The sequence below is a fragment of the Gavia stellata genome, chromosome 10 (assembly GCF_030936135.1).
Source record: "Gavia stellata isolate bGavSte3 chromosome 10, bGavSte3.hap2, whole genome shotgun sequence".
NCBI classification, from domain to species: domain Eukaryota; kingdom Metazoa; phylum Chordata; class Aves; order Gaviiformes; family Gaviidae; genus Gavia; species Gavia stellata.
Window position 1 is genome coordinate 23,188,049 of NC_082603.1, and position 27,438 is coordinate 23,215,486.

The 27,438-nt window shown below is 38.0% G+C and overlaps 1 protein-coding gene across 1 annotated transcript in view; it reads left to right on the forward strand.

Moving 5' to 3' along the window:
• Nucleotides 1-401: 401 nt before the first annotated feature.
• The window catches only part of PIGK (phosphatidylinositol glycan anchor biosynthesis class K), a 70,193-nt gene continuing 43,156 nt past the window's right edge, over nucleotides 402-27,438 (forward strand). The window contains exons 1-9 of the mRNA XM_059821859.1: nucleotides 402-509; nucleotides 2,232-2,285; nucleotides 4,539-4,630; nucleotides 8,236-8,371; nucleotides 9,657-9,768; nucleotides 10,124-10,220; nucleotides 10,560-10,677; nucleotides 11,464-11,574; nucleotides 15,108-15,280. Coding sequence (XP_059677842.1) covers nucleotides 417-509; nucleotides 2,232-2,285; nucleotides 4,539-4,630; nucleotides 8,236-8,371; nucleotides 9,657-9,768; nucleotides 10,124-10,220; nucleotides 10,560-10,677; nucleotides 11,464-11,574; nucleotides 15,108-15,280 — 986 coding nt within the window. The 5' untranslated portion in view covers nucleotides 402-416. The remainder of the gene's footprint in view (nucleotides 510-2,231; nucleotides 2,286-4,538; nucleotides 4,631-8,235; nucleotides 8,372-9,656; nucleotides 9,769-10,123; nucleotides 10,221-10,559; nucleotides 10,678-11,463; nucleotides 11,575-15,107; nucleotides 15,281-27,438) is intronic.

Consider the following 27,438-nt stretch of genomic DNA (forward strand, 5'->3'; position numbering starts at 1 on the left):
CAGCTGGGCCTGTCCAAGGGATGGACGAGGGCAGGACAGGGCTGCGTTACACCTCAATACAGAGCCGCAACGAACACCTATGCTCTAGGCAATAGTGAGATCTGCTACCATTACGGCCTCAGCTCTGTAAAAATCGCATTTAAAGCAAGCTCTCCAGGGGCTGGCAAGGCCGGGGGAGCTCCGATACGTGACTTAGCGCCTGGCGTGGCTCAGAGCAGCGGCACTATTCCTGCTAAACAGCCTTCCTCCAAGCGCCGGGAGAGAAGGAAAATCAGCTGTGACAGCGGAAAGCAAGCGGGCAACCACCCCCCTCCCCGCTCCCCGCCCCGATGCGGCGGCACAGAGCACGCGCAGAGGCCGCTTCGCCCCTTCCGGCAGTTGCGGCTGCCGGAGCCTTGCGAAGGAGGCGGGGTAAGATGGCGGCGGCGGCGCCCACTGTCGGCTGGGTTCGCGCCGCCACAGCCCTGCTCCTAGGGTGCTGCGGCGCAGCGCTCAACAGCGGCGTCCAGGTACGAAGGCTGATGGGAGCGGCCGGTGGGGAGAGAGGACGGGCGGCGCTCCGCCGCGCCGCAGGCTCTATGCTGCTGGTTCCCATCTCCTCCCCTCCGCATGCACAGCCCGCGCCTGCCGCCCCTCAGCTGCCCGCCCCGCCGCCGCTCTGGGGGCCGCGCCGGTGGAGCTACCCCCGAGCCGCTCGTGGCGCTCTGGGAGGGGTTGTGTTGGCCTCCGTGGGCGCAGTCCCTGAGCGGCGCTGGGAGCGGAGGAGAGGAGCGGGCGCTGCCCTGCGCCGCTGCCTCCCCCGGCCCCGCCGACCCTCCCCCGGCCCCGCCTCGCTCTGCCCTGTGGGCGTAACGCGCGGGGCTGCTGGCGGCTGCCCACCCGGCCTCGGGGGTTTGGTGGTCCGTAAGCTGTAGTGCGGTACGTCCCAGGAAGAACGGGGCTCGTCGGGCATATGTAACTTGTTTAAACAGCTTAAAAGTTGAAAAAAACCCCTGTCTTTTAATACGTTTGCAGGTTTCTGAAACGCTGTTTCTCTTTGGCTGCGCAATGTAACTTTCAGTAGTCGGTTTTTTATGTTCCTTCCCCGGACGTTTGCTGGCTAAGTTAGGTGTGAATAGAGCCGCTTCGGTGGAAGTCCAGGGTGGGGTGGTGGGCGCTTTCGCAGGCGGCCGAGCTGCCCGGGCTCACCTGGGCTTGACTGCCGTGCGCCCTTCTCACAGGTGGGAGGCGTTTACACACAGAAGGAGCCGGTATTCTTTTCCAAGCGGGAGTAGTTCCATATTTCCGTAATTAGGCTTTTTGCACAGTGCCACACTACATCTGGAGTGTTGTTTGCGTTTGAATTCTGTTCTACTAACAAATTGTTATACTTGAAATTAATTACAAATGGGACAAAAAATAGCCAATAGAAATATTTTCAAAGTCTTTGGATTACTAATTAAACTGCAAATTGTTTGCTGCTTAAAGTACAGTATGCTTTACATATATTTTAATAAACGCTTTTTCTGTTACTGTGTATTTTGTGTGAGACCACAGGCATCAGCCCAGTACCCTTCAGAGAGTTAACAGCGTCTGATTAAGAATCAGCACGTCTGGATTCTTGTCCTGTGGCAGACTTGTTCCCTTACCCCTGGGAAGTCTTATCCCCTTTCTGTATCCCGATTTATGCTATCTGTTAAAGAAAAAGAGCCCTCTCCTCTGGAAAGCACGGTGGGAACTAGGGATAACACAGATTATAGAGAAGGTTCTTGTTGTCATAGCTCCTGATTTTGGAAGATAAAATGTAACCTCCTTGGATTTAAAGTGGGTTAAAATTGCAGAATCACTTACTTGCTTTTGAAAAGATCAGAGGAACAATGAAAATAGAAATTAATCCAAGCCCCTCTTCTCATTAAGGAAGAAACTGTAGGTCAATAAATCATTTTATTTTGTTCTTGGAGTGTCCTTTGGAATAGAGATGTGTGGGCTTTTTGTTTTAACTAAGCTGAAAGTGACTAATAGTTCTTTCTCCTTTGTTATTTAGCAAGTTTCAGGGAAAGATTTGGAGCAATTAACTTTCATGAAATGTGCAAAATGGAGTAAGAAAAACTATCTCTCTTGAAGCTTTTGTAAGGTTTATTTAGTGTTAAGGTGTGGTAAACATATGCATTGAACACTGTTTTGTGGAAACAAAAATACGAACAGTCATTTCTTATTGCTGAAGAGCATCTAATATTTTCTCCATCTTTCAGGATCAAGCAGAACAGTTCTTTAAAAGTGGACATACAAATAACTGGGCAGTTTTGGTAAGTGTGGTCCAGGTTGTTTTCTTCCAATAAAGTTGACAATTTTTCATCAGGAGCCATAATTGCAACAGTCAGTCAGGAATTCTGTTTCTTTGAAGGAAATGGAAAGATAAAGACTTGGAAATGAATGAATTTGAAATTGTGCCTGCAAATTTATTACACTATAATAAAACTATCTTTTCAGTGGGACTGTATTTCAGGCACTCAAAACGTCTAGCTATGTGGCAGGATTCATAAAACAAAAGTTCTGACAGCATTAAAACAGATAAATTACCATACTGCATATTGAACAAAAGCGTAATTCTGATATCAGAGAGGTGTATCTCTTTGACCAGAAAGGTACAATTTATTTCTGACTTTTGTTCTTACTCACTGTTAACTTGTGATAACGGGCTTAGAATAAAATAAATTCAGGCAACATAATGTTTAGATCAACTGTTCTTATCCTAGTTGTTTTTTTTTTCTTTGCCATGAATCTTTTTATTAGCTTTGAATCATGCTACACAACTGGTTCTTAATCACAATTCAGGTCTTAATGACTAATTTGTTTCAGAACACTATTGTAATTACTCAGTAGCAGCTGTTTGTTTTCCAGATACTAAAATTGAGCAATATAAAAGGAAAGTTAACAGTAATTGAATTAGAAGGAATAATTTCTATACTCTACAATGTACAAACTTGAAACTATTAAAACATTAAGTACTACTTTAATACTATTAACAAATAGGTGCTTTTATTAGTACCCATAAAAACACACAAAGAAAGTGGAAGATTAGGTCCAAGGAGCTATACTTTCTATTCTCAACAGATTCTCTGCTGGTTATATTTTTTCTCTGTAGTTCACGATTAAGCTTTATAACAATTGCTACTACTTTTTTAAGCAGTAAAATAGGAAGAGTTTTACTGCTATCAGGCACTTGAAGCTTGGGATCGTACTGCAATCCCACCTCATCAGTAGTTTGAATGAATATGCTGCAGTGTGAATAGCTATGTGTAAAGCGTAGACATTTTCCACTGTGTTGTAAGGGAGGTAATGGAGGAAAGGGGCAGATGATAATATCTTGAAATGTCACAGCTAGATGGGCCACACTTAGTTCTCAGAGCTTTAAATCTTGCTGAAAGGCAAATGTTCTCACGGACTGATGCCCGTGGGCTTTTTTGAAATTCCTAACTGACGGGATGATCAAGACTCAAGGGGATCCTTTCAGGCTGAATTTTTACTATTATTTAAGCTACTACTCATTTCTTTTTATGAAAAGGCTAGAGAAAAATATGTTACATAATGTAACTTTACTTAAAGATGTTTCTATTTAAATTAGAGCTGTACATTTAAAGCTGAAAAATTAAAAAACTTTCTTAAATACTTTTTCCTGCTTCTCTGTTTTTGTGGTTTTAAAGTCACCTGTTCTAAAATGCTTCTTGCTTTGTCTGTTCGAAAGACTTGTAAAAGCGAAGGAAATTTGTCTCCAAATAATTGCTCTCCTTGGTGTGGAACAAACAAAAAGTAGTGAACTTAACTTAAAGACAAGGACAACGATAAGGCTACTAAGGAACTACTGCAGATTGCCTCTGAAGGTTTTTGGAATTTCATTGGTTTGAGGTTTTTGAGGACATATTAAGCAATACCTGATGTAAGGAATAGTTTAAGTACGGGAATGGCTGATCCCCAACCTTTTGCCTGTTAGAACAGTAGAATCTGAACTCCTTTGAGATTTTTGAGAATTTGTATTCAGATTTTGGTTAGAGCTCACTTAGCTCTTAGTTTATTGTATTTGACTCCTTAAATGCAAATGTCCTCTGCATTTTCCCTTGTGTGTGGCTTCTGCGTGAATTCACTTACCCCTTTGTGCAAGAACGCTCCCGGAATGGGTTTGCTGTTGAGATGAGAACTCTTCCTTGTTCCACTTGATATGGAGAAAGCAAATGAAAAAAATTAGCTTACCCGCTTACTATTGCTGAATTATTCCCGAAAGTGCCACTTTCTATACTTAGTTGGGTTTTATGACAATTTTTTCATGAGTCACTATGTTAAAACATTTTCTTTTTTAACTTTTATTTTCAGCATTTGTTGCTTTGGTACAACAGAGATTTATATAGTTTATATCACAGGTTCTTGGTGTTCCTATGTTCTTTCTGATTTGTTACTAGTTTGTTGATAGTCCATTGCATCAGAAGACCATGATTACAGGGGCAGGCCAATTTGTATCTTTTACACTATTTAATATGCTTTTTTTTTTCCCCTTAAAATTCTAGGTGTGTACATCTCGATTCTGGTTTAATTACCGTCATGTGGCAAATACTCTTTCAGTATACAGAAGTGTCAAGAGACTGGGCATTCCTGATAGGTGAGGGAATCTTGGTGAATACAATTCCTTGCAAATGTGCTATTAAAGTTCTCTTGTTGTCTGAAGCAGTATAAAAATACATTTCTCTTCCCAGTTTAACTGGATAAAAGTAAAAAGGAAGGATGTGATCACATCAGTGTATTGAAAAGTGCAGCAATATTCTTCAAAAGAAGAAGCAACAAATTATATAATAAAATTTCCAGTTGGAGTAGGCTAATTAGATTAAAAACATGAGGAGCTATCTGGCCACTAAAATGTGCCACTTAGTAAATTGGTGAAAGCATAATGTGAAAACTGATAAATGCATTCAGCAATGACAATACTACTCTGAGATACGGCTTTTGCTGTACTTCAATTTCCTTTCAGTGTGGAGATGTTAACAACCCTAACTGTACTAAAATGTAAGACTTCCGCATCTGCAACTACACTGAGAGTCTCTAAACTAAAGGCCCTGAACAAAGTAGCTCCTATATATTGAAAGTAGCCGTGAAAAATACATTTTGCATGGTGTTTTTAGAGAAACCAGAAGCTTTGTCCATATAAATTGTGCTTCTCTAGCGATAGCACAATGGTTGAAATAGTACCCCTTCTTTGACAGCAGAATTAGGAAGGTGAACAAACTGTTCTGAAGTGTCTTTTAGTTGTGTTCTTACTGGAAGTTCTAGGGGTATTGGCACAGTTCCATCCAGCTGTTTTGGAATGCATTTTACCCGTACCAGAACTGTGGAAGTGAATTTTAGGCACCAACATCCATTGAATAATAGGCTATAGGTATCCATAGGTTGCTGTGGAAATCCCGGTGATCCTGGCTTTTAATGTTAGGTTAGAGGACTGGTAGTTTCTCCAGCATGTCTCCCTAAAGAGGTATGGCTCACTTCATTGCAAAATGCATATTTTGCTGGATTAAATTTGTATGGCATTTTTTTATCCGTGTCTGAAACTGTAGTATCTGGAGTCCCCACTTAGCTTCCTCTCCACTGTGAATGCAAGGGCAGTATCATCCTGTTTCCTGTGTTTATTTTTAAAAAGAGAAGAGTGACTTCTCCGTTTTTGAAAGAGGAGATGTTGAAAGCTAATTTTTGGAAGCATTTGGGGGCTATAAATCCAAGGGAACGTTCTGCCTAAGCACTGTGGGCTGAAAACCGCAGAAATACGGCAGTTTTTTTGCACATCTCATTCAGAAGCATGTCTTCTCTCCTGCATAGTTTTCGAAGCATAGGCGCCCTAAGCACTACCTTAGAAATTCTTTCACTAGGTCTAACTTCACCTGAGGACCTTAATCTTCTCTGCATCCATCCATGTTCATCATTAATGTCAAAATAGATGGCAGTTTTAGAAATACTGCAAAAACTACAGCATGGCTGGAGGTTTCTGTTGTTCAGTAGCCTGATCCGTTTCTTATCCATACCCAAGGATCTGGAAATAAATGTGAAAAAGCCAGCAATGCTTTAGGCTAAGGTCAAGAATAAGACATTGGAGAAGATCTAGAGAGAGTGCAAGCCTATTTTTTCCCATTTGCAGCAATTTTTACATGGATTTGAGTGGGTTCCTCCCTTAGTGAAACTTCTTTCTCTACCCGTTTTTCTTTCTTTGCTGCAAAACTTCATTCAAAACATTGATAAGACTAAAAAAAACCACCCCAAAATCACATCTTAAACATTTATCATTATTTTTGGAGTTTTTTTTTTCTGGAGGGGTTTGTGCGTAGCCTTATTTTGAATGGAACAGTGTCAATTTGGTGGTTTAAATAGATTTGTTTAAATTATTTGTGGTTTTATAACTGTAAGTTGCTCTGGTTTGTTGACATGTGGGTACAATGCTCCAATTCATAAAAGAAAAGTTTTGCTAAAATAAAACAAAGCCAAAATGAATCCAGAAATTCTTTTTGATTCCTGGAATCATTATGCAGTGTGAGTTTTACATTATGAAAATAGCATTAATATAATATATGGTTAGATTACTTTAGTTTAACAGTTAAGCTGCAACTTAACATCTAGATTGTTTTGCTGCACGTATGAACCACTTGTACACAGTGGTTCTGTTTAACCATGGGATATTTCATACGCTTCTAAGAATGCCATATAGTATACAAACTTTGCATGTTTGTGCTCACCTGTCTGTACTACTACTATGTAGAACCTTTTACTGACTGATGTGTGATTATAAATTCTTTTTTTAATAGACACATTCCTACCAAAAATGCAGTGCTAAACTGTAGGCCTAGTGATGGCCTAGTGATGGCTTAGTCTGGAGTATTCTTTTCTGAGTGTAACACAAAGAAATGGGTGTACACCTGACTGTCTCAGTAAATCTGCAAGGCATATATTCAACACTTGCTTCCAACTAATTCCCTTTTAATGATACTCTTATAAAAATAGTTTTGTACTGCTGTGCATGTGTGGAGAAAAAAAATCTTGTTTCTCTTCTGTAGTTGTCTTCCTCTGGCTTCTGTCATTACAGCTTCATATTTATGCAAGCATTTTATTCCCTTTGAAATAATTGACTTCAATTATTTTTGAGGATTTATGCTTATGTTACATTGGACAGCATTTCTCTCCCCTCCCGCCCTTTTTCTTTTTCCCCAGTGTGGAGTGTATTAGCACTTAATAAAGAATAACTTTACTCTTAAAGTGCTCATATAGACATGTAAGTGAATGATATCAAGCACAGGAATGGCATTTAAATAGCAGGACACAGTTTAATTTATAACTGTGTGCCTGAGAGTCTAAATTAGCAGCATTCTTTGCAGGATACAGAGCTTTCCTTTTGTAAGCATTGTTTAGGAGAACACAAAGATCACAGTCCAGGAGAAACTATACCCAAGACAGTGTTATCCAAGGAAAGGACTGACTTCACCTTGTTCCAGACATCTCTGGCACATTCTTCCTAGTGCTAACTGTCTCCAGTGACTCCTTGTTATTTCATATTTTGACCCCAACCTGACCCTGCCAGGTGAAATACAGATCTTTGGCTGCCCGCAATTTGGAACAGCTCTATAATGTGCTGGGTTTTTTTTTTTTTCTTGGTCCTATGAAGAACACAAAATGTCTGGTGTCAGCCTACTTGTGTTCTTCAGGAAAATCCCATTAACACAGATAATCATACAGTATTGTATCAGAGGTAGTATAATGGTTTGAGAAATGTTCAGGAACTCCTCAAATTTAATTAAAAATTGTCATAATGTTTTTAATTTGTCTGTCTGAGAGGGTGCAAACAGGCTGGGATTTCTTCCATGGCGCTACATGGAATGATTTAGTGCCCCATAAAAATCTCAAGATTTTTTATAAAGAGTTCTGCCCGCCTAGGTCCAGGCAGGTCTGTATCATGAAGCTGCTAGTATCAACTACTCTTGTGCTCATCTTAGGCCTAACTTAATCCTGTAGATAAATAACAGCTAGCTGCATTTCCATGTGTGGTATCTTTATAATAGTGAGGATGTACATAAAGAAATAGGGTATAACTAAGCAAAGTTTCACTTAAAATTCTAGGAATCTTCTTAACGTTATAAGCTATTGTTGTAATCATGGGACAGTGTTACTGTAATTTCCGTTTGACTGTTATGTGAAAGTAGAATGGCTGAAATGTTTTTGTCTTATTTTCCATAGTCACATTGTCCTGATGCTAGCAGATGATATGGCGTGTAATCCCAGAAATCCCAAACCAGCTACTGTGTTTAGTCATAAAAATATGGAGCTAAATGTCTATGGAGATGATGTGGAAGTGGATTACAGAAGCTATGAGGTGACTGTGCTTTAATTAAATCACTGGGTCTTTGTTTTTAGTGGTGGTTTAAAGATCTATACAACATCTGTGAAGTCTGAAGACGTCTTTCTATTCACATTACTGGTTTTGGGCTGGGCTTTTATTATCAACTGATAGGTTTAAAACACACACCCTTCCCCTCTTTGATAGTTGGTTTTGTATTTGAAATTTATTATACTAGAAACATGTTGTCTATTGGCTATTTTAAATAATGGAATCTCCACAGTTAAAAAAATACATGGAACTCCTTGTATGTGTTAGGAATACACACGTTACTGAAATGTCTCTTCTTTGGGAATGGCTGGCTGGTTAGCGTCTCATCTTGCAAACACATTAACACCACTGTGAAACTTCTGGCGTGCAAGTGAAGTGTCTATTAGGGAGACCTACTTAAATGTCTAATCTTAAGCATATGCTTTCATCAAAATAGAACAAAAGCCATAACCTAATCATTACTGTAAAGTAATTACTATGTAGAAATCTATGTTCTATCACCTTTTCATTTTTGTGTAATATTCCTTCAAACAGACAGTGTCTTTACCAGTTGATCTTAAATTGGACATCAATTGCATTGTTTTAATAATGCTATATAATCATTACTACAGGCTTATAGGAGCTTATGTAAGTATATAGTAGATGTTTTATTTCTCTGAAGCTTTGTATAAAGAAGTGAACATACAACACTGAAATAGAGATATGATCTTTTTATAATGTTTTTTCCTGTTACTAGCGTTTGAGCTGTGTACATCTGCATGAAGAGGAAGTGGTGTTTTATAGGATGTTTTACAATCACCATACATATGGGTCTTACCTGATCACTCGAAGACTTATGTAACTGAAATTTATCTTGTTTTTCCTTTCCTGAGTTGCAGAGGGAATTGAAACTTCTATTTTTCCATGGTAACACACACTAAGGTTGGAGCATTTTGTGAGTACATGAGCAGCTTTGGCAGAATAAAGCTATGTGCTGACAGGTTTTCAGATCAATGAAAATGTATTTAGAAATTATAATGGTAATAGACTTATTGGATATATTAAGCAACAGGCTGATGTTAGTGGGATAAAGTAAAAGGTACCATATGATTGTGAACCTGCAGTAAAACCTTAAGCAGAAAATGTCTATTTATGCATTTTGTACCATGCAATATTACATCTGGTTAGATACACTGCATATTTTAGTGTTCTGTTATTTAATTTATATAACTCAGCCTAGAGTTGTTAATATTTTTCTCTTTAGAAAATTACTTTATGCTTCTATTCATAGGTTACTGTCGAAAATTTCTTGCGTGTATTAACAGGAAGAATCCCGCCAAGCACACCACGATCTAAACGTCTTCTTTCTGATGACAGAAGCAATATTCTAATATATATGACAGGTAATTACAGGTTTCTGTATACAGTTTATTGATGATGTTCAGTTGGATGGGCCTGTTTGAAAGCATGAAAGCCCATCAGGAGTCCAAACAAACGAAAGGATCAACAAAAGGATTTTTTTTCTTTATTTAGTATGTCATGCTAATTAAGAAAAAACCTGTAAGGCAGTACTTAGCAAGTATAGTTTCCAGTTTAAATGATGTATGTGTACTGTTCTTACTGTACTAATATTTTCTTTTGCTGGAGTCTGTTTGGAGAAAGAGAATTGTATTTGCCTTTTTTTTAGAAAAATGGTAAACCAGACTGAATATCTTCCTTTAACCTACATACGTGCCTAACTTCTGATTTTTCTGTCAGGCCATGGTGGAAATGGTTTCCTAAAATTTCAAGATTCTGAAGAAATCACAAATGTAGAACTTGCTGATGCCTTTGAACAAATGTGGCAGAAAAGGAGGTAAGAAAAAAGCACTATTTAGAGGGTAAATACTGTATTTCACAAACATGCCTGAAGTCTTATCGGTAGGCCTTGCTTACCTTCAGCAGTGATAACTGTCCATAAAATTTCATGAAAGTTTCCATTCAGAAAGAAGAGTTTTAACTCTTGTTTTCAGCTTCCTGCAGTTGCCACTGCTCAAATGTATTGCTTTGACTAAACTTGCATCTTACAATCAATCAGTGTGAGCTCTTCTGTTCCTTAGGTTCCTAGAAGCTGTCCCAGTAACTAAAAAGCAAAGTATGTATATGTTGTTTCAACTTAGAGAGATAGGTAAGGAGGCTGTTTTATTTCTTTCAGGTACAATGAATTGTTGTTTATTATTGATACTTGTCAAGGAGCATCCATGTATGAACGATTTTATTCACCTAACATAATGGCCTTGGCTAGCAGCCAAGTTGGAGAAGATTCTTTATCAGTAAGTAGATTTTTGTGATCCTGAAGGCAGTGTTCAGAATGCCTGAGTTAAAAGCACAGGTCCTGTTGACTTTTAACTAAAAATTTTCCTTCTAATTGCTGAATGTGTAAGGTATTTAGTTACAAAGTGTTGTTTTGACAAAACTTCTAAGTGTACTTTTCCTGCTTGTTTTTGTGCACTGTCCCAAAGAACCAGGCTAACGATGGATTTCTGTGCTTGATGGCCAATTTATGCATTGCCTGGGATGGGAAGAAATTTTATGGGAAGACTACTGAGAGATATGTATCGGGAACATTCAATCTAGGACTTCTTACACTTGATATACAAAAGAATTACCCTCTACCTTTCACGGGTTTTAATTATATCCTAGCTGAATTACAGAAGGAGTGATAGGAGAGACATCCTAGCTGGATCAAAACCAGCAGGTCAGGATTACCTGCACAGTGCTGTAAAATAAGCTGTCTCTTCCAGCCCTGTTTTCCAAGCCCTAAGAAGTTCGGGGCAGCCCACAAATCTGTACTGGACCATTAAGAAGAAGGGGTTCTCTGCTTTTTGGCAAACATGGAGATTACCAGGATATAGTCTAGAAAAATGAAGATAAACTGTATTATTCAGCTTGTCAACAATATGTTTCTTCATGGCTAGTCATTTTCTTTGTGTAATTTGCCTAAGAACAAAAAAACATTATGCTTAACTTTTGTAACATGCTATTACATTCTGTTCCCTCTCCTAAATACTGAGTTCTCTCCTGCAAATGCCCAATAACTGCTGTGTGTTGTTTTTAAGCATCAACCTGATCTTGGGATTGGCGTTCATCTTATGGACAGATACACATTCTATGTGCTGGAGTTCTTGGAAGAAATTCATCCAGCCAGTCAGACAAATATGAATGACCTAGTAAGTAGAACATTCAACATTCATGAATATGCTAATGACTTCAACAGTTTCAAAACTAATTTCTTTTGTCCATAGGGTTCTCCAAATGCTTTTTGTTCTCCTGCTGTTTCTCTTGGAAGCAGCTTTGGGGGGAGGGTCTTTTTGCCATTATTAAGTGTAGTCATAGTGTAACGCTTCAAGGATTGTCCTCAGTGTGAAAGTGGTTTGCTGTCTACACAAAAAAAATAACCAAAATTAGCCAGATTATTTTTTATTAATTGAAAAATGAATAAAACATTAATTAACTATTCATTTCAATAGAATGAATTATTTGCACATGAAAAATGATAGTAGGTAGCTTCTAAAATCAGCTTAATGGATAGCAGACACTTTGTAGGTGTGGAAAGGCAGCCATTGATACTGTTTTGCAAAGGTGATTAAACAGTTAACTGTGCACTCACAAATGCTTGCAGAGACTAATTTTTCTGTCTGTCTGCTTAGATTCCACTGTAAGATATGTCCAAATCCATCAGTGTTTGGAGTTAATTGTATCTTAGGTAAATATTAATTGTAGCTTTCAGGTATGAGGCAGGAGGAAAAAAAAAAACAACCGGATAACCTATGACAAAATTTATGAAAATGCCTCTATAACAGTTAGATGTATACACTGCTGAGATGACATAAAAAGTAACCATATTTTATTTACTCTTATTAGCCCTTTATACCTGTTCCAATACTACTTGCATTGTAGTAATGTATTATGCTTTGGTCCCTTGTAGCTGTAAATCCTGACATGCTGTGTCGGTGATCTAAGAGCCACTGCTTGCAGAACACATTGTCTTTGACTCATTTCTGTAGAAGGAGCAGTTGCTCAAAAGTTTTATGCCACCCTCTGACTACAGAGGATGGTGTTAGCCTGGCTGCTAGATTTGTAGTAGAATTCACTCTAAACAGCCCACATTTCACAGATTTTATGTTGTTACAGAATTGATTCAGTGACTAAGATTCTTTTACTATCATGGGAATAAAATTCTGTCCTGTAATCTAATACTTTCTGATCATGGGATACAGATAACTTTAAAATAAATCTTGTTAAAGAATAATATGCAAGTTCTTTATTGATTAAGTATCTTCTAGCCAGTTCATCTGAACAGTACTTTAGAACTCTATTCTGTAAACCAGAAAATGAATTAATGTTAAAAAAAGTCATAAAAAATGAACAGTGATTTCTACTGTATAAGACATCATCTGGAAAGTGGTGTAACTGGTCTAGCCAACTAGATATTAATCCAGTTGTTATGAAAAGTGTAGAAAACTTGTTAGCTGGCCAAGTAGTTTACCTCTGGAGCTCTTTAAACATTCTCTTCTGCATTTTTGTTTTTGCTTATATGCCAAATACTCAGGCAGAGCTGTGGGAAGTTATCCCATACTGGTAAATTCCTTGCATCATGTTATGTCAATCTGCTTATTGTTGCTCTGGGAAGGGAAGGGAATGGACCCAAAATATATCATCTTTTGTGATGATCATGTTCTGAGTCATAATAAGCACGTATTTCCGCAAACGTGACCTCTTGATTTCGAGTTGGTGCTTTTCAGGCCTTCATCTAAGAGTTCCAAAATAATATATGGTTAATCCATGGTAAGGGTATGAGCTGATTAGTGTATTCGTTTAGGAACAAAGCCCTAATGCTTATCCAAGTCTTGATTTTTTTAAAATTAACGCTTTCCAAACTCAGGATAACATACTAAGTGTCTCACTAACTAGCTTTAAAATTATTAGCTAATGCTTAGTTGTCTGATCTTCTGATATGACAAATATCTGCTCTTTTAGAAATACTGCATATTTGTTACACCACTTCTATCACATCACCTCTTTATTTTTGTCCAACCACTCTTAAAACAGCTTCTCTTGACATCCCCCTAAGATCTGGATATTGCATTCCTGCAAAGAGTGAGACATCTTCTTTCATAATCCACTCCACCTACTCCCCACCTGCTCCATCTGTGTTGCTAAGGGATAGCACAAAGCTGTGCAAATGACTGACTTTCGGTTTGATCACAATTCCAAAAAAGTAAAGACTAAATTGAAATGTCACACATTTGAACTTTTAAAATAAGATTCAAATAAATTTCTAAATGAGATATGATTTGTCATAAAATAGCTAAAATTGTTGCTAAGAAAAGTCGAGATAACAAAGTTCCCATTCTGGGGCATTGCTTAGCTTTATTTGAATAGTATCTTATTTTAAAAAATTTGGAAAAATCAACACATGAACAAATGTGTTTCATTTAGCTAGTGTTTGCCTTTTCTTTTTTTGTCAGAAGACCTCAGTTACTAGTGTTAGTCTGCTGTGGTGTAATTGCTTTGCAGTCTGTCTTTTCTCACACTGGTACTGGATAGGTAGACAGGTTAGAAATAATTGGGTGCAGTATCAATTTCCCACTTTCAGTGCTGATGCGGTTGTTTTGGGACATTGACAACTCAAGAAAGCTTGGAAGAGAAACTTAATGGTATAACTGTAGCATAGATTTACGCATCAGATAGCGGGATTAAAACAAATACTTTGCTTTTATAGCTTACTTAGAGACTTAGTTTTTATGTTTGTGCCCTTAGTTGGAGTAGAGTTGAAGAAAATTGATTGCATTTTGGTGAAACTGAAACTTAAAGAGAGTTTTTCTGTGCATTGGAAAGTGGCTTTCTATGGGAAGCGTGAGACTGATGATACATTACTACTGTTACATTATTAATAAAAATACAAACCAATTATTATTTATTATATTACATTATGTGCATTACAAGATCCCTTGAAATAAGGAATCTGCATTCTGCAAATGTACCTTTATACGGAATTGAGTCAATTGGAAACAGTTGGTTAGTGCTGTTCTTGTCTTCCAGGTGTTGCAATGTGTGCTGGATGTAGCGAATCTGAGATGTAGACAAAATACATAAGTAAAATAAATAATAAGGGATATAGATAATTTGTAGGTTTTACAGAATGTCTCTGTGAACTTAATGTACATAAAACACCTTTGATATTTGAAGATCCTAATTCTGCATTAATTTGCAGGATAGAAATAAATCTAAGAGATTTTTTTTCAGTCAAAATGTAAATTCTTGCTTCTTTATGAAGCCTTTACTATTAGCTACTTATCAAGGCTTGTTTAATCTTGCCTGCCTCCCTTTGGTAAATATGAAGAGTTTATACCCACTTGAGCTTTTTGGAAGGTTATAGCAGCACTGCTGCATCTATATTTGGAAATACATTTGTGCATTTAATCAATTAGATATAATTGATGGTTGGCTTTCACAGAAGCATTTCTAAACTCAAATGGCATGATTGTGAGGATAAAGGTTTTCTGAAATGCATAATCAAGATGTTTATGCCTTTTAATGTTTTTGTTCAATCATTTTTTTTCAGCTGTGGAGCTTGTACTGAAATTAGTGCAAATTATGTGTGGCATCTTTCTTTTTATAATGATTTCATTTTGGAAGGTATATGTAGAGACTGTTGATGAATGAGGGACAGGGTATGATTGTCCATCTTGGTTTCCAGTTTCAGGTCTGTCCAAAAAGTTTGTGTGTTTCCACGCCTGGGCACCGAACTGATCTCTTTCAGCGAGACCCACAAAATGTTCTGATAACAGACTTCTTTGGCAGTGTGAGAAAGGTGGAAATTACGACAGAGACAGTTTCTTTGGACAGTGACTTAGCTGGTTTTGAAAGCAAGTAAGTAGTCATTATTTAGACTTGATTTGTATAGCTCTGTGCCACAGAAACAAAATAGTTGTATTAACTGTCAAGGAAAGAAGAACTCTGATTTCCTGTCATTTCTTACAAAGAATCAGGGAGTTAGTATGGACCTGCTACTACTGATAAAGTTGGGGTTTGTCAGCTGAAAACTTTGTTTAAAAATGTTCACCCCTTTATTCAGTCTTGTAAATAAATACTGCTAAAGACCAAGGTGTGGATGTCAACAACAAAAAAATTAGTCTAAAATTTCCTTTCTTCCTTAACATTTCTTCTTTAATGTGCAGAAACATTTTGTTACTGTTAATTCCTGCTTGTAATAGTTTACTCCCTCAGATAAGCTCCAAGTATAAGCTATTACTTAGTTGTTTCATAACAACTAGCTTTTTAACAAATGCTTTGTTCTGTGAATTCTCTGGCTTTTGACATTAACTGTCCTGAGAATTTCTGTTGCTGAGGTGCAGTGATTCATTTGAATAAAATTGCTGGTGCAAGTTCATTGATAGAAGTTGTAACGGGGTTTCCGTTACTTTGTGGATGAAGAAAGAATTATAAACTACTTCGATAAACTACATTGTATTTTTGGTATTCTGTTGCCACCTATTGGGAACATGTAAAGGAAGATGTGCTTGTACTGTAAAGTTTATTTAGCATTATACTTCTATTTGTTGCATCTTTTATGTTTCATGATACTGTCCTCTAGGAGGGGAAAAAAAAGAAGGAATGAAATAGTCTGCTATACCAGGGATGAAATATTTTTCAACCCATAAGTTTATGTAAATTATTGTCTACCTTGTTGTTTACTGTTGCTCAAATCCAAGAACAAGTTAGTGGAAAGCAGTTTTATTAATTTTAAAGTAGTCATAATTTTAAAGGGCGGTTTAGACTGGACATTAGGAAGCATTTCTTTACTGAGAGGGTGGTCAGACACTGGAACAGGCTTCCTAGAGAGGTGGTCGATGCCTCAAGCCTGTCAGTGTTTAAGATGCCTTTGGCCAACGCCCTTAACAACATGCTTTAACTTTTGGTCAGCCCTGAATTGGTCAGGCAGTTGGACTAGATGGTTGTTGTAGGTCCCTTCCAACTGAAATAGTCTATTCTATTCTAAAAATAACAGTAACTCTGGTCCTCATCATAATTAAAAATATCCTACACAGTTTAATGTATTTTATGTTTTCTTTTCATACTGTATTTTTATCTGTATCATGCATGTTAGTACTAACCATATCTTAAGCTAATTTTGTGAATCCTTAGTTTAGAATAGTATTTAGTGACACTAAATTTGTTTTTTCTCTGAAGAATAAAAAAGCTTTTGGCAAATAACAGACATTTTGCCAATCAAAAGCCATGATGAAAACTTACCGATGTGGCTTTCTAATTTGTGGACAATTAAAAGGAAAAAACAGGTTTTGGATGACTTTACTGTTCTGAAACGGGAAATGTCTGGTTGGGATTTTCGGCTCTTATTTTTAAGTTAGTTTGGTGCCAATATATGAGGTGTTTTTAGGTATCTGACACACTACTGAATTGGACACATGGAAGCAATGTTGAGAAATGGGCACTCATGCACAGAGAGGAATATTATCCTTGCGAAATGTTCTGATATTTAATGAAAGCTGTATTACATTATCATGGCAATTCCGGTTAACTTAAATCTGTGAAATTGGAAGGGATGGGAACATGCAGGTTTAATAGTTATAGTTCTCCTTTTAGCTTGAGAGAATCTTTGAGAACGTGTATGCCTAGGAATGGAAGCACGCAGTGGCAGCTTACGGAATACTGCCTCCCGTCTGTAATGTGTATGACCATTTTTACGTGGTCTTGTGTAAAACAGTAAGTTATTCATTGCACTATATTCAGATACAATTTTCCAAAAAAGTACTTCAGTTCTCAGTTTCTTGTTACCACTTTGGAAGAGTTTATAGAGAACGTCGTTTTAAGGGAGAAGAAAGTATGGGCTTTGTAGAAAAATGCTGGAAAATTGTAGTGTAGCTGTATAGTGATAGTGGTGTGGAATGCTTAATAAAGTCCTTAAACAGAATTCTGAGGCCAGTACCTCTTGGTATGACAGAGATCTGTTTTGCTACAACAAACTTAAGAATTATAGCTTGAAATGAATTTATTAGTTAAAAATGTTAATGCTTTTTAAAAATGCAGTCTTGGAGGGTCTGCTCTGCAAGAACTAGTTACTTTGGTTTTACTTAAAGAATATTAAAAACATTACACACATCTATTTCTGAGGGTGTTAAGAAGTCAGAACGCTTCACAAATTATGTGATCTTTGAGTAGATACTACCCAGATTGTTTCTAATTAATATAAGAATGACCCTTGAACGAAAGCATGTGAGTGCATATTCTTAACCTCCTCAGTGTTAGTCAAACCATTCTGTGCCTTTTGGGAATGTGATGGCTGTTGACACCCCAGATTGCACTCTTATGTAGAGTAGCTGGGGAAAGATGGGGCTAGCACAGCCTGGTTTATTCTTTTTGGTGTCACTGGGAGAGATCTAAACCAAGTTTATTAAAAATGAATAATCCTTCCAAATAAGTCATGAATAATCTTGTTCATGCTTAATACTGTTTTAAAAGCCTTTGTGAAGAGGAAAAAAAGTCATGTAGAATTGAACTTGTGCCCCTTAAGGGTTTGCAAGAAGTATTTACCTGGAAGTATCTGATAGATCACAAATATATACCACTAATACAAATTTTGATGTATTACATTGGTTACTGAGTGTGCAGATCTTTTTTTATTCTGACAAAATCTATGCAGAATCTGAAGTATTTTCCTTTTTTCTGTATTGCATTCCAGTTACTTTTTCCTAAAAGATAATTTGCAGAGGTTTTATTGGTTTAATACTTGATATAGTCTCTTGGCTTCATTCCTTTATGAATCATTTCCTCTTTGTTTTATTCTTCCTTCAATGTTAGCTTGATAATGTTTTTCCTTTTACACACTGGTGGCAGTAGAACGCTACAGAATATTTGTGTTACAGAGCATAACCAGAAAATAAAATACCTCAATTCTGACACAGTCTTAAGTAGTCCGCTTTAGATCTGATTTGTTTGTTTTAAAGTTGCAAGTGTCATATGTGCAGATAAAGGCATTAAAAAACAAACGGACAAAAGATGTAAACCACTGATTACACAGATCTGGGTAAAGAAGATGCCGTCACGTAAGGCATGAACATGTGTTGGGATTGTACTGCTGGCACACTGTTCAAGTTTTCATCTAACCCACTGCTGTGACTTTGCCAAACCTTTTCAATAGAAGTTTGTTCTTCTGTTACACAGTTGCTTACCAATTACTTTGTAATATGGATCCACTTCCAAGCTCAGCGTGAGCTATAGCTGTGCAACCAGATCAGAACTGGCAGTTTCATGTTGAGCACAAGCCATGACATTTGACGAGTGAGGCCTTTGAAGTTTCCTTTGGCTGATACTTGTACAAAGAACAACTACTAATTAACCAAAAGAAGAGGTTTTCTTTCTATCCACATAGTAGTAGGTGAATATTTGTGAGTAAAAGCTTTTAAAAAATAAAGAGAAGAATCCTCTGCTGTTTCCTTTCTTCATAGCAGTTTTTAATCTAAGCTATGTTCACTTCAAAGGGCTTGTTCTGCAGCTGCTGCAGTCCTGACTGGGTTTGTAGCTGCCAATTTTAGTAGAAAACCTGACAGTCTAGGGGTTCTGGGGCTTCAGCTGATTATATTTTGTCTAAATCCCTGTGAAAGAGCAAAAAAAACCCATTAAGGAGTAGAAGAAATCCTGCACCTTTGGAGAAGGAGCCTTGCAGAGTTTAGTACATCTAAGAAGTTAGGAGTGTGACTCTTAAACTTGGATTGTAACTCCACAGCCAGTTGGAACACTTTCTCCTTTTCAGCTCCTGTTATGAGGAAAAGATGTGTATCAGCGGAAAGCGTTGGTAAAAATTGGAATGAATATTTCTCTTAAGGGTAGTAAGAAGGGAATTAAAGACAGCATCATATAAAACTACCCTAGTTTCATTGCTTTTGAGAACTGGGCTTCATATTTAATACTTCTGTTAAGAAGAATTGTGGTACTACTGGCAGCGACTGTTTTCCAAAGGAGAAATAAATTGGCCACTTGTGTTAGGAAGGATGCTTGTGTAACAGAATAATTGTGAGTAATTGGTTCATTTGCAGTGTGTTAATAGCAACTGTTCTCTCAATCAATTTTTTTTGCGTTAGCGTCTCTTTTTCATGTCTTTCCTGTCCTTTCTTCTTTACCACCAGTTATTTTCAGTTTGATGTGCTTAATAAATAAAGCTGCTGTTGTGTGTTCCTGAATCCGTGGGGATCCAGTTTGTGAACGAATAGGTAATATTGTTGGCTAGTAGATGCTGTTCAGCTCAGTGGGCTTTTCTTAAAATAAAAAGGCTGGGTTTGTTCTGAGGTCACTGTTCTTTTTTTTTTTTTTTTTTTTACCAGATGCCTCAGATTTGTAATTCTTTCAAGTTTTATAAATCATTTTTAGGGCTAATTCTGAAAGCTCTTGTTCTCTGAGAAATTCCCAGTTCTCATTTGCATCCTGATTTGCTGTTACGTCAGTGATAGATGTACGTCAGCTCCCCCCCCCCCCCCGCGTTGTATTTTCTACCTATTCTTTACGCGAAGACATTTAAAGGTAGAAGTTGCTGTATTTTGTTCTGGTGGCAGCACGTGCTCTACGTTGCAGAAAGGGGTTTGACCTGTCCTCCGCGCAGTATAGGCAGGAGGCAGCTTCAGCTGAGCCGCGGGCGACGCCGCACAACGCAGGCGTGAGCGTGTTTGATCTTGTGGTTGCCGCGGGAGCCGTCCTGGCTGCCCGTCTCCGGGCGGGGGCGGCGGTGCCCGGCCCGCGCCGGCAGGTGGCGGCATTGGAACGGGCGAGCTCCCGCCACGGGCTGCAGCCCCAGGGAGCGGGGCTCGGGGGGGTCGTGATCCTGAGTGCGGAGAGGGGGGCTTGCTTGTGGGGGGTTTCTGTGGTCCCCACCCCCTCGCCCCCCTTTATATGATCAGTTTGCAATTCCTGTAGATGGGGAAGGAAAGGAGGAGTTGAACTTTTTTGGTTGGTTGGTGTAAATTGGAGGGAATAATGTAAGATTTCTGTTTTATTTTCCACTTTTCCCATTGGACAGCAACCTTGTGGAGATGTAACGCATTTCAGAGTAATGTGTAAATACAAAAAGTACTTATAAATTAGTAGGCCTCTACTAATCTGTATTGAATTGACAGTGGGGTTATGAAGCTGTTAATTCCAGGTAGCATTGTTTTTCTGGAAACATCTTCAGATGGATTTAATAACTTTTTTTTTTCATGAAACATGCTGATCAGTTACACATGTAGTATATTTTCCTCTAGTGTCCTACCATTATAGCACAATAAATTTATAAGGGTGGATTTTTTGATCCATGTGTGTTTTAATAGCCTACAAGTAATGAAAAAAGATGGGTGAACTAATACTTGCTGTTCAACATTATTGCTGTGTTTCTTAAAGTATTTTGTAAATATATTTGGCTTTTCTTTGCTTGCCTAGAGATAGATATATATGCACACACATATGCACATATACATACACTCCTACACCTGTTAGGATAAAGGAACTTTTCAAGGTAATACAACTAAAGTTAAAATGAAGGCTATAGTAGGAGAAATTATATAGGAGGATATAATTTCACTAGCATAACATCAGTATAAAATAAATAAGAATGGCTGACAATATCAAAAGGAACTGCAGTTATAAATTGTGTTGGGAGACTTTAAATACACGTAAGTGTCATGCTTAGTTATTACAGTCCCTATTTAGCACGATATTTTAAAAAGCAGCTTTGAACAATATATTATTTGCTCATTTGAAAGGATTTTTTTGACCATGCTTTTTGCCAGGTTTTGGGTTTTTGTAAGAAAATATGTTTAGTTGCAAAACTATAGCTCTTGAGACAGATTTTCTTTGGTCTTGGATGATTCTTTCCCTCATCCTCCAACTTTAGTGGGGTTTTGCGTGGCATCCTGCATTTCTTCTGTGAGAAATCTTCAATTGTTAGTACCAGGTTGTGCTTCAATCCATTTATGTTGTTTTCACTAGAACTGCTGAACTGTTACATAGTTATTCCTACATATGGTTTTAATAGGCATTGACATCAAAACAAACCTCTTGGTCTGTAGAGGTGCTGTGAAGCACATGCAAGTCAAAGGCAATATTTTTCTTAAGTTCAGCTTTTGAATCAAGTCCAGAAGCTATATGTTCTTCCTAAGTGACTTGCATATGCCAGTTGACTCATACACATAATAGTTCTAGGTAATAGACAGGCAATGTCTAAAATTGTTGCATGGCAGATTTAGAGGGAGGTCTTAAGTAAATTTAGTAGATTTTAACATCATCTAGATAGCTGAGAATACCCAGAGATCATAGGGTGTTTAGTCTAGGTTTTTTATTTTGTTTTCCTTTACCCATGCCTTTTTACAGCTTTCCTATTTAGCATTCTCATTTTGTCTAGTTATTTCTTCTTCACCTTTTCTCCCTTGTGTGATCTTTACCTGCTATTTTTTTGGCAGTTGAGTGGGCTGCTCTATAATTCTAGTCTCCTGAAGTGCTCATTAGTTGTTCTAGTGCTCTTTATAGGCTTGATCTTCCTGCTTTGCTGTCCAGGTGCTACATACAAATTAATGTCTGTTCTTAGAGGTACTTCTGCAGTTGTGTATTGTATGTCGCCGCTCAAGAAGACCATGCAAACAGCTGTAGTATTTGGCATAAGTCTGACCAGGAAATATTTTCATCTAATTTTGGCAAGTTTTCAGCATTTTGAGATAGCATGATAATTTCAATAAAATCCTATTACTATTTTTTACTTCCTGTCAAAAGTACCAGAGCTGCTGTTGATGTTTGTTAGGATACACTTTTTGTGTGATTAAGAGAATTTATAGGAGGTAGAAAAATTGGGGGCAAAGAGCAAACAGGCAGCTTGAAGCAGTGATTATGGGCCTGTTAAGTCATTGGAATTTAGTAGCCAAGCATACGTTTGCATTCCTTATGCCCCAGGAGTGAATCTGGGCACATAACTATTAAGCCTCCAGGGCTTAAGCAACATTACTGCTTTTTTTTCAGTATGGTATTAAGGCATATGCAAATGCTCTTTGGCTTTCCCTGTTTTCGATATTTTGAAAAAGCTTACACTTGTTTTTTCAGTGCCTGAGGGATTACCTTCCAGATGGTCAGAGATTTCTGCCGCTGAAAATCCATGTCTTGTCCAAAGCTGTGGGGGAGAAAGGGGCATTCTGCCTTCAGAACACATTTGTATAACTGATGGCTAAAAGACCATAAAATGATCTCTAGCTGCATCTCCCAGCCCCCAGGAGAGACTTTTCTGAAGTCAGGTGTTTGGTAGACCAAAGCTCTTGTCACAGAGCTATTAAATTTATTACTTACATACAAATCCTTGAAGTCCTGTTGTTGATTTTGGTAAGCTGCATGATGGTCTGGAAGATAGTAGGATGTTTCCCTGCACTGCTTGTTTCTGAAGGCTCTACTACACTCAGAGAAGTTAGGCTTCATAGTTCTTCAGCAAAAAAGTGAAATGTGAGTTGTGAAAGGGGAAGAGCTGAACTCCAAAAAAAGCACTGCATTATTGCTAGGCATCTCTTTTCTATCCAGTTAGCTGTTTGAATAGACTAGTGCGAATTTCTGGCAACGGGAGAGCAAGGAAGTCATAATTGCATCAAAGGACGCAAAGAAAACTAGAGGTGATTACAGAAGGCAATTCTGACCACATAAAGAAGTGGATTTACAGGTGGTTTGCTGAATACTGTTTAAAATTACTTTGCAAAATGAGATTGTTTTATGTGCTTGGTCAAGGGTATCAGAAATCTATAGAAACTGTGGGAGGGGAAACAACAGGTGCTGAATACGTCTACCAAAGTGCCCAAGCTACTGCTAAGATTATTGTATGAAATTTCTAGGATAGCAGAATATTATCTGTGTGGTAAGATTGATCTTTCAGGAAAAGAAAGTAATTCTATAAACAAGGAACTTACTGCAAAATGGGATTTATTCAGCATTTCTGCAGGCAGGAGACCATGATTGCACGAAAGGCTGGTATTGGTAACTACCAGGAGAAACAAACAAAAAGTAATGAAACACAATAGAGGGTTTTGTATCCCCTGAAGCAGAAAAATAAAAAAAGAGGAAAGGGGGATGCAAAGGGGGTTGGAGGAATAGCTATTCAGGGGTTGGATATGTTGTAGTGTCTTGAATCCTAGCAAACTTAATTCAGTTGGCTCTAATTACTGTTGAGGGGTTCCTGGGGCTGCAAGGGAATATAGTGGCAACTGTGGGTGTTCAGCTTTCATAGAATGGTGACAGCCCATCTCTGTTGTGCAAGTTACTGTTAAAAAAGCAAGACTAAATTGGCCACAACTTTACGTAACATTGAAAAAGAACTAAAAAGCCTGAAAACCCCTTAGTCATCTGCCTAGAGGTCAGATCTAGCTGGGAACATAAAGACAGGCAGGATTTCTCTTTCACAAAATGAACTGGAAGTTCCTACTTTGTGTATTTGTGTAGAGGCGTGTTCATATTTTGTAATATAGCATCAGAATTTCTTACCACTGAAAGCCGTATATTGTCAAAAGCGGAACAAACATATTTTCATTGCAAACTGAAATTAACTAGGTTTTTATATAACCAAACTATATTTATGTTTCTTATGGATGCTGGAATGGTTCAAATCATTTGACTTCCAAAAAGTATAAATTGAAACCACCAGTATTGTTTAGGGAATTGCACTTTCACTTTGTACGTAGTATATGGAATTAGTGAGAGCACAGGATTACCTGAATAGCATTCTGGTGATGGGCAGGAATGAGGATTTAGAAGCAAATTTGGAGAGGGAGAGTGTGTCTCCCTCTCACCCCTGCTGAGTGCTCAGGTATGAATAGTTCTATCCAGTAGTTCCCAAGAGAAGACAAGACCACAGTGGAGGCTAGGATTTCCTTTCCTGTGGGGAAGGGAAGAATAAATGTTGAGTATTGGTATTCACAGTTGCTTTAGCATAAGTGCCTTGGATAACATGATAGCTATTTTAAGTTTTTATTCCTACTGGTTAAAAACACCTGTTGCTGAAGTCTAGCTGACATACAAATTTGTTCCAATACTAAGGGAATGGTTGATCAGAAACTGAAAAAATTAACAATGTTGCACCTTCCTCCTGCCTCCTCTTGCTGGATTTTTAATTTTACAGTGGTATTTTCTGTGTAATTCTCTGTGTAATTGCTATGTAAAAATACAAAAAAATCAATTCTGCAGGGACTGGATGCAAAGGAAAAGACTGAATAATACTGGCCGTGTATTGGTACGTTTTTAGACACTCTGATTGAAGGATAAGGAAAAACTCTGCTAATCTTTCAGAATAATCTTCAACAGATCATAATCTTGATGGTATCTTTTCACTCTTATTATGTTTCTTATCTCAATATTTTAAAAAATGTTTATTAGATTATTGGTTTTTCAGTGATGAATGATACTTGGCAGACATTTGGATTCATACAGCTTCAGAAGGTGTGTGGAAGGGTACTTTGTAGAAGTGGGCTACCTCTTGTCCTTTGCAAAAAGTTTGAATTCACATTTAACATTAAGAATCTGACTACCCACATCAAGTTAACCATTACTGGAAGCGGTTTTGCTGGCCTGGGACATAACATGTTCTTACGCCAAAGCTGCTCATTTATTCTGCTTAGAAAAGCCAAACTGTCTATCAGAGTAAGCCACTAAAATGCATATCCCACATTACGTATCCATACTGTAGCTGGTCCCAGGTAGTTTGTTAGTCCGTATAACTTGTGCTCCGCTGGCATAGCAGAGCCTGCTGCCCTCGCTGGGAGGGAGATTAACTGCAGGGAGGGAACAGATGGTCTTTCTGCTCCTGGCTGAGGGCACTGTATCATGGAGGGGGCAGAGTTAATCTGTGGCTAGGACTTGCAAGCCAGAGTGGCTGAAGGCGTCCTGGACTGCGCGACTTGCTTTTCAGTTTGCGCAGACCCCATATGGGCTCTTAGAAGGACAGGAGGGCTGGGGCTGCCTGGTGCCAATATGTTTTCCCCATGGCTGCCTTCCTGGAACTGCAGGCCAGGGCAACGGTTCTGCTGGCAGAAGCTTTCCTAAACTAGGGACAAATCTGGCTTGCAGATTATACATTCGAATTTCTTCCTGAGCAGCACAGCACTCTGAAGGATAGGAATGGTTAGATTTCCTATGCATTCAGAAAGATTACTTAAGTGTGAACTGTGTGAAAGAAACAGATAAGAATATGTTTTTCCTGTAGTTCCACAGTACCTATTTAAATTCGACAGGTGGGGTAGTGCCTATAATATTATAATTGTATTAAGTAATTTGAATGAGATAAAAATACTTGTATTCCTGATGATTTCTGGTCCTGTGTTACCTGCAAGTTGAGACGTGTTGCCATAGGTATCTTTCAGCTGCTTTAAAATTTCAGGAATATTCTTCTGTTTGAAATAGTAAGACAAAAGTTACGTCTCTACATATTTAGCAATTTATGACTCATTTTAGTTTGTGAGAATATAATGAACCCTGTAGTTACTGTGAGGTTTATCTCAATTTAGCTGTAACATAATATTTAAGCTTCATAGTTCCCCACAGACTAGTATTTTTTTTTTTTCTGTTGGTTACTTAAGAGTCTGAACCATGACTTCCCGCTAGAATAGAATAGGAATGAAGACTGCTTGCTGTAGGTCTAAATTTTATCTGGGGAATTGGAGCAGAACAGCCACTAAGTGAAACTGCTCTAAATCTCAGCCATAGAGGACGTAACCTCTGTTTCTTCCTTAGCTGTCAAATAGAGTGCCCTAGTTCCTTTTTCCTTTGTGTGTGGTTTCCCTCTGATACAGTTTTTACTAATAGGTACTTTATTACAAAATATTGTGAGCTGACTTCTATCTTATTAGATGCTTAGGAGCTTTTGCAAATTCTTCATAAAAATACATGGTGTATCTGTAAAATGGATAAATCTGCACTCTGCTGTAATGTTTTAAAACTGGAGGCTGTGCATGTGCACAAAAAATGTGGTTAGATGGAAAATTGTCCTTAAAACAAAGTATTTCTACGGGGTTTGCGAATCTAACGGCACTATTGAAAAATATTAGCATATTACTCTGTGGGTTTTTAAAGTAATTTAAGAAGGACAAGAGAAACTATTGTGGCAAGAATACTTTTCATGCTGTAGATTCAAAGGTGGTTTATGTCAGTGGTTGCTCTAAATACTTTATAGTAACAATTGTTGTATTTTAAGTCATGTGTGTTCGTTCCGTTACTAATGAGCAAACATCTAAGAAGCACCATGAAAACAGCTTCCCCAGTTGCCATTCTTGGGGATGCTTTCCAGCAGCACTGGTGGCTGTTGAAAGGTTATGGAGAGGGACATGCTTCCAGTTTGGTTATGGAGTGTGGGGAAAAAAAAAAATGTACTGGTGGTGTACATATTCTGCAAACAGAGGACTTCCATTACTGGTCACAAAATTCTTATTATATTGCGTTATCAGGGTTTTATGCAAACGTAATTATTTCTTGAACACCATGAGAGAGTACACATGAGTCATTTGGTAATTATGTCCCAAATTATGACTGTTCTTAAAATTCATCTAAATATAAAGCATTTAAAATTACAGTGCAGTTCTTAAAAGATTATCATTATCACTTTATTGAATTTTGTGTACACATATGTGAGTTTTATGGCTGGTAATAACAAATGCAAGAGATGCGTTAGAATAATAGTGATTAGTAACGTGACATGGAATTTATTTATGGTAGTACATCACCCAAGAGGTACTTAGTTGAGTTTTTAGATATCCTAGATAATTGTTCCTTACTGGTTTCTAACTGTTTCTTTCCTCCTTCTCTGGATGTAAAATGAAGTCCTTTACAAGACACATTGAGACTAGAAAAAAAAAAAAGGGGGGGTGGGAGGAGCAAGCTCATTTTACGTGTCGGTGATTATATTATAAAATGCAGCTATGGAACAGACCTCATGGCTATGCGACTGTTGCCTATATCTGGCTGTGAGCATAAGAGAAAGCTGTAGAAACTATGGCTGATACAGATATCATTAGAAAGGAAATCCCACCATC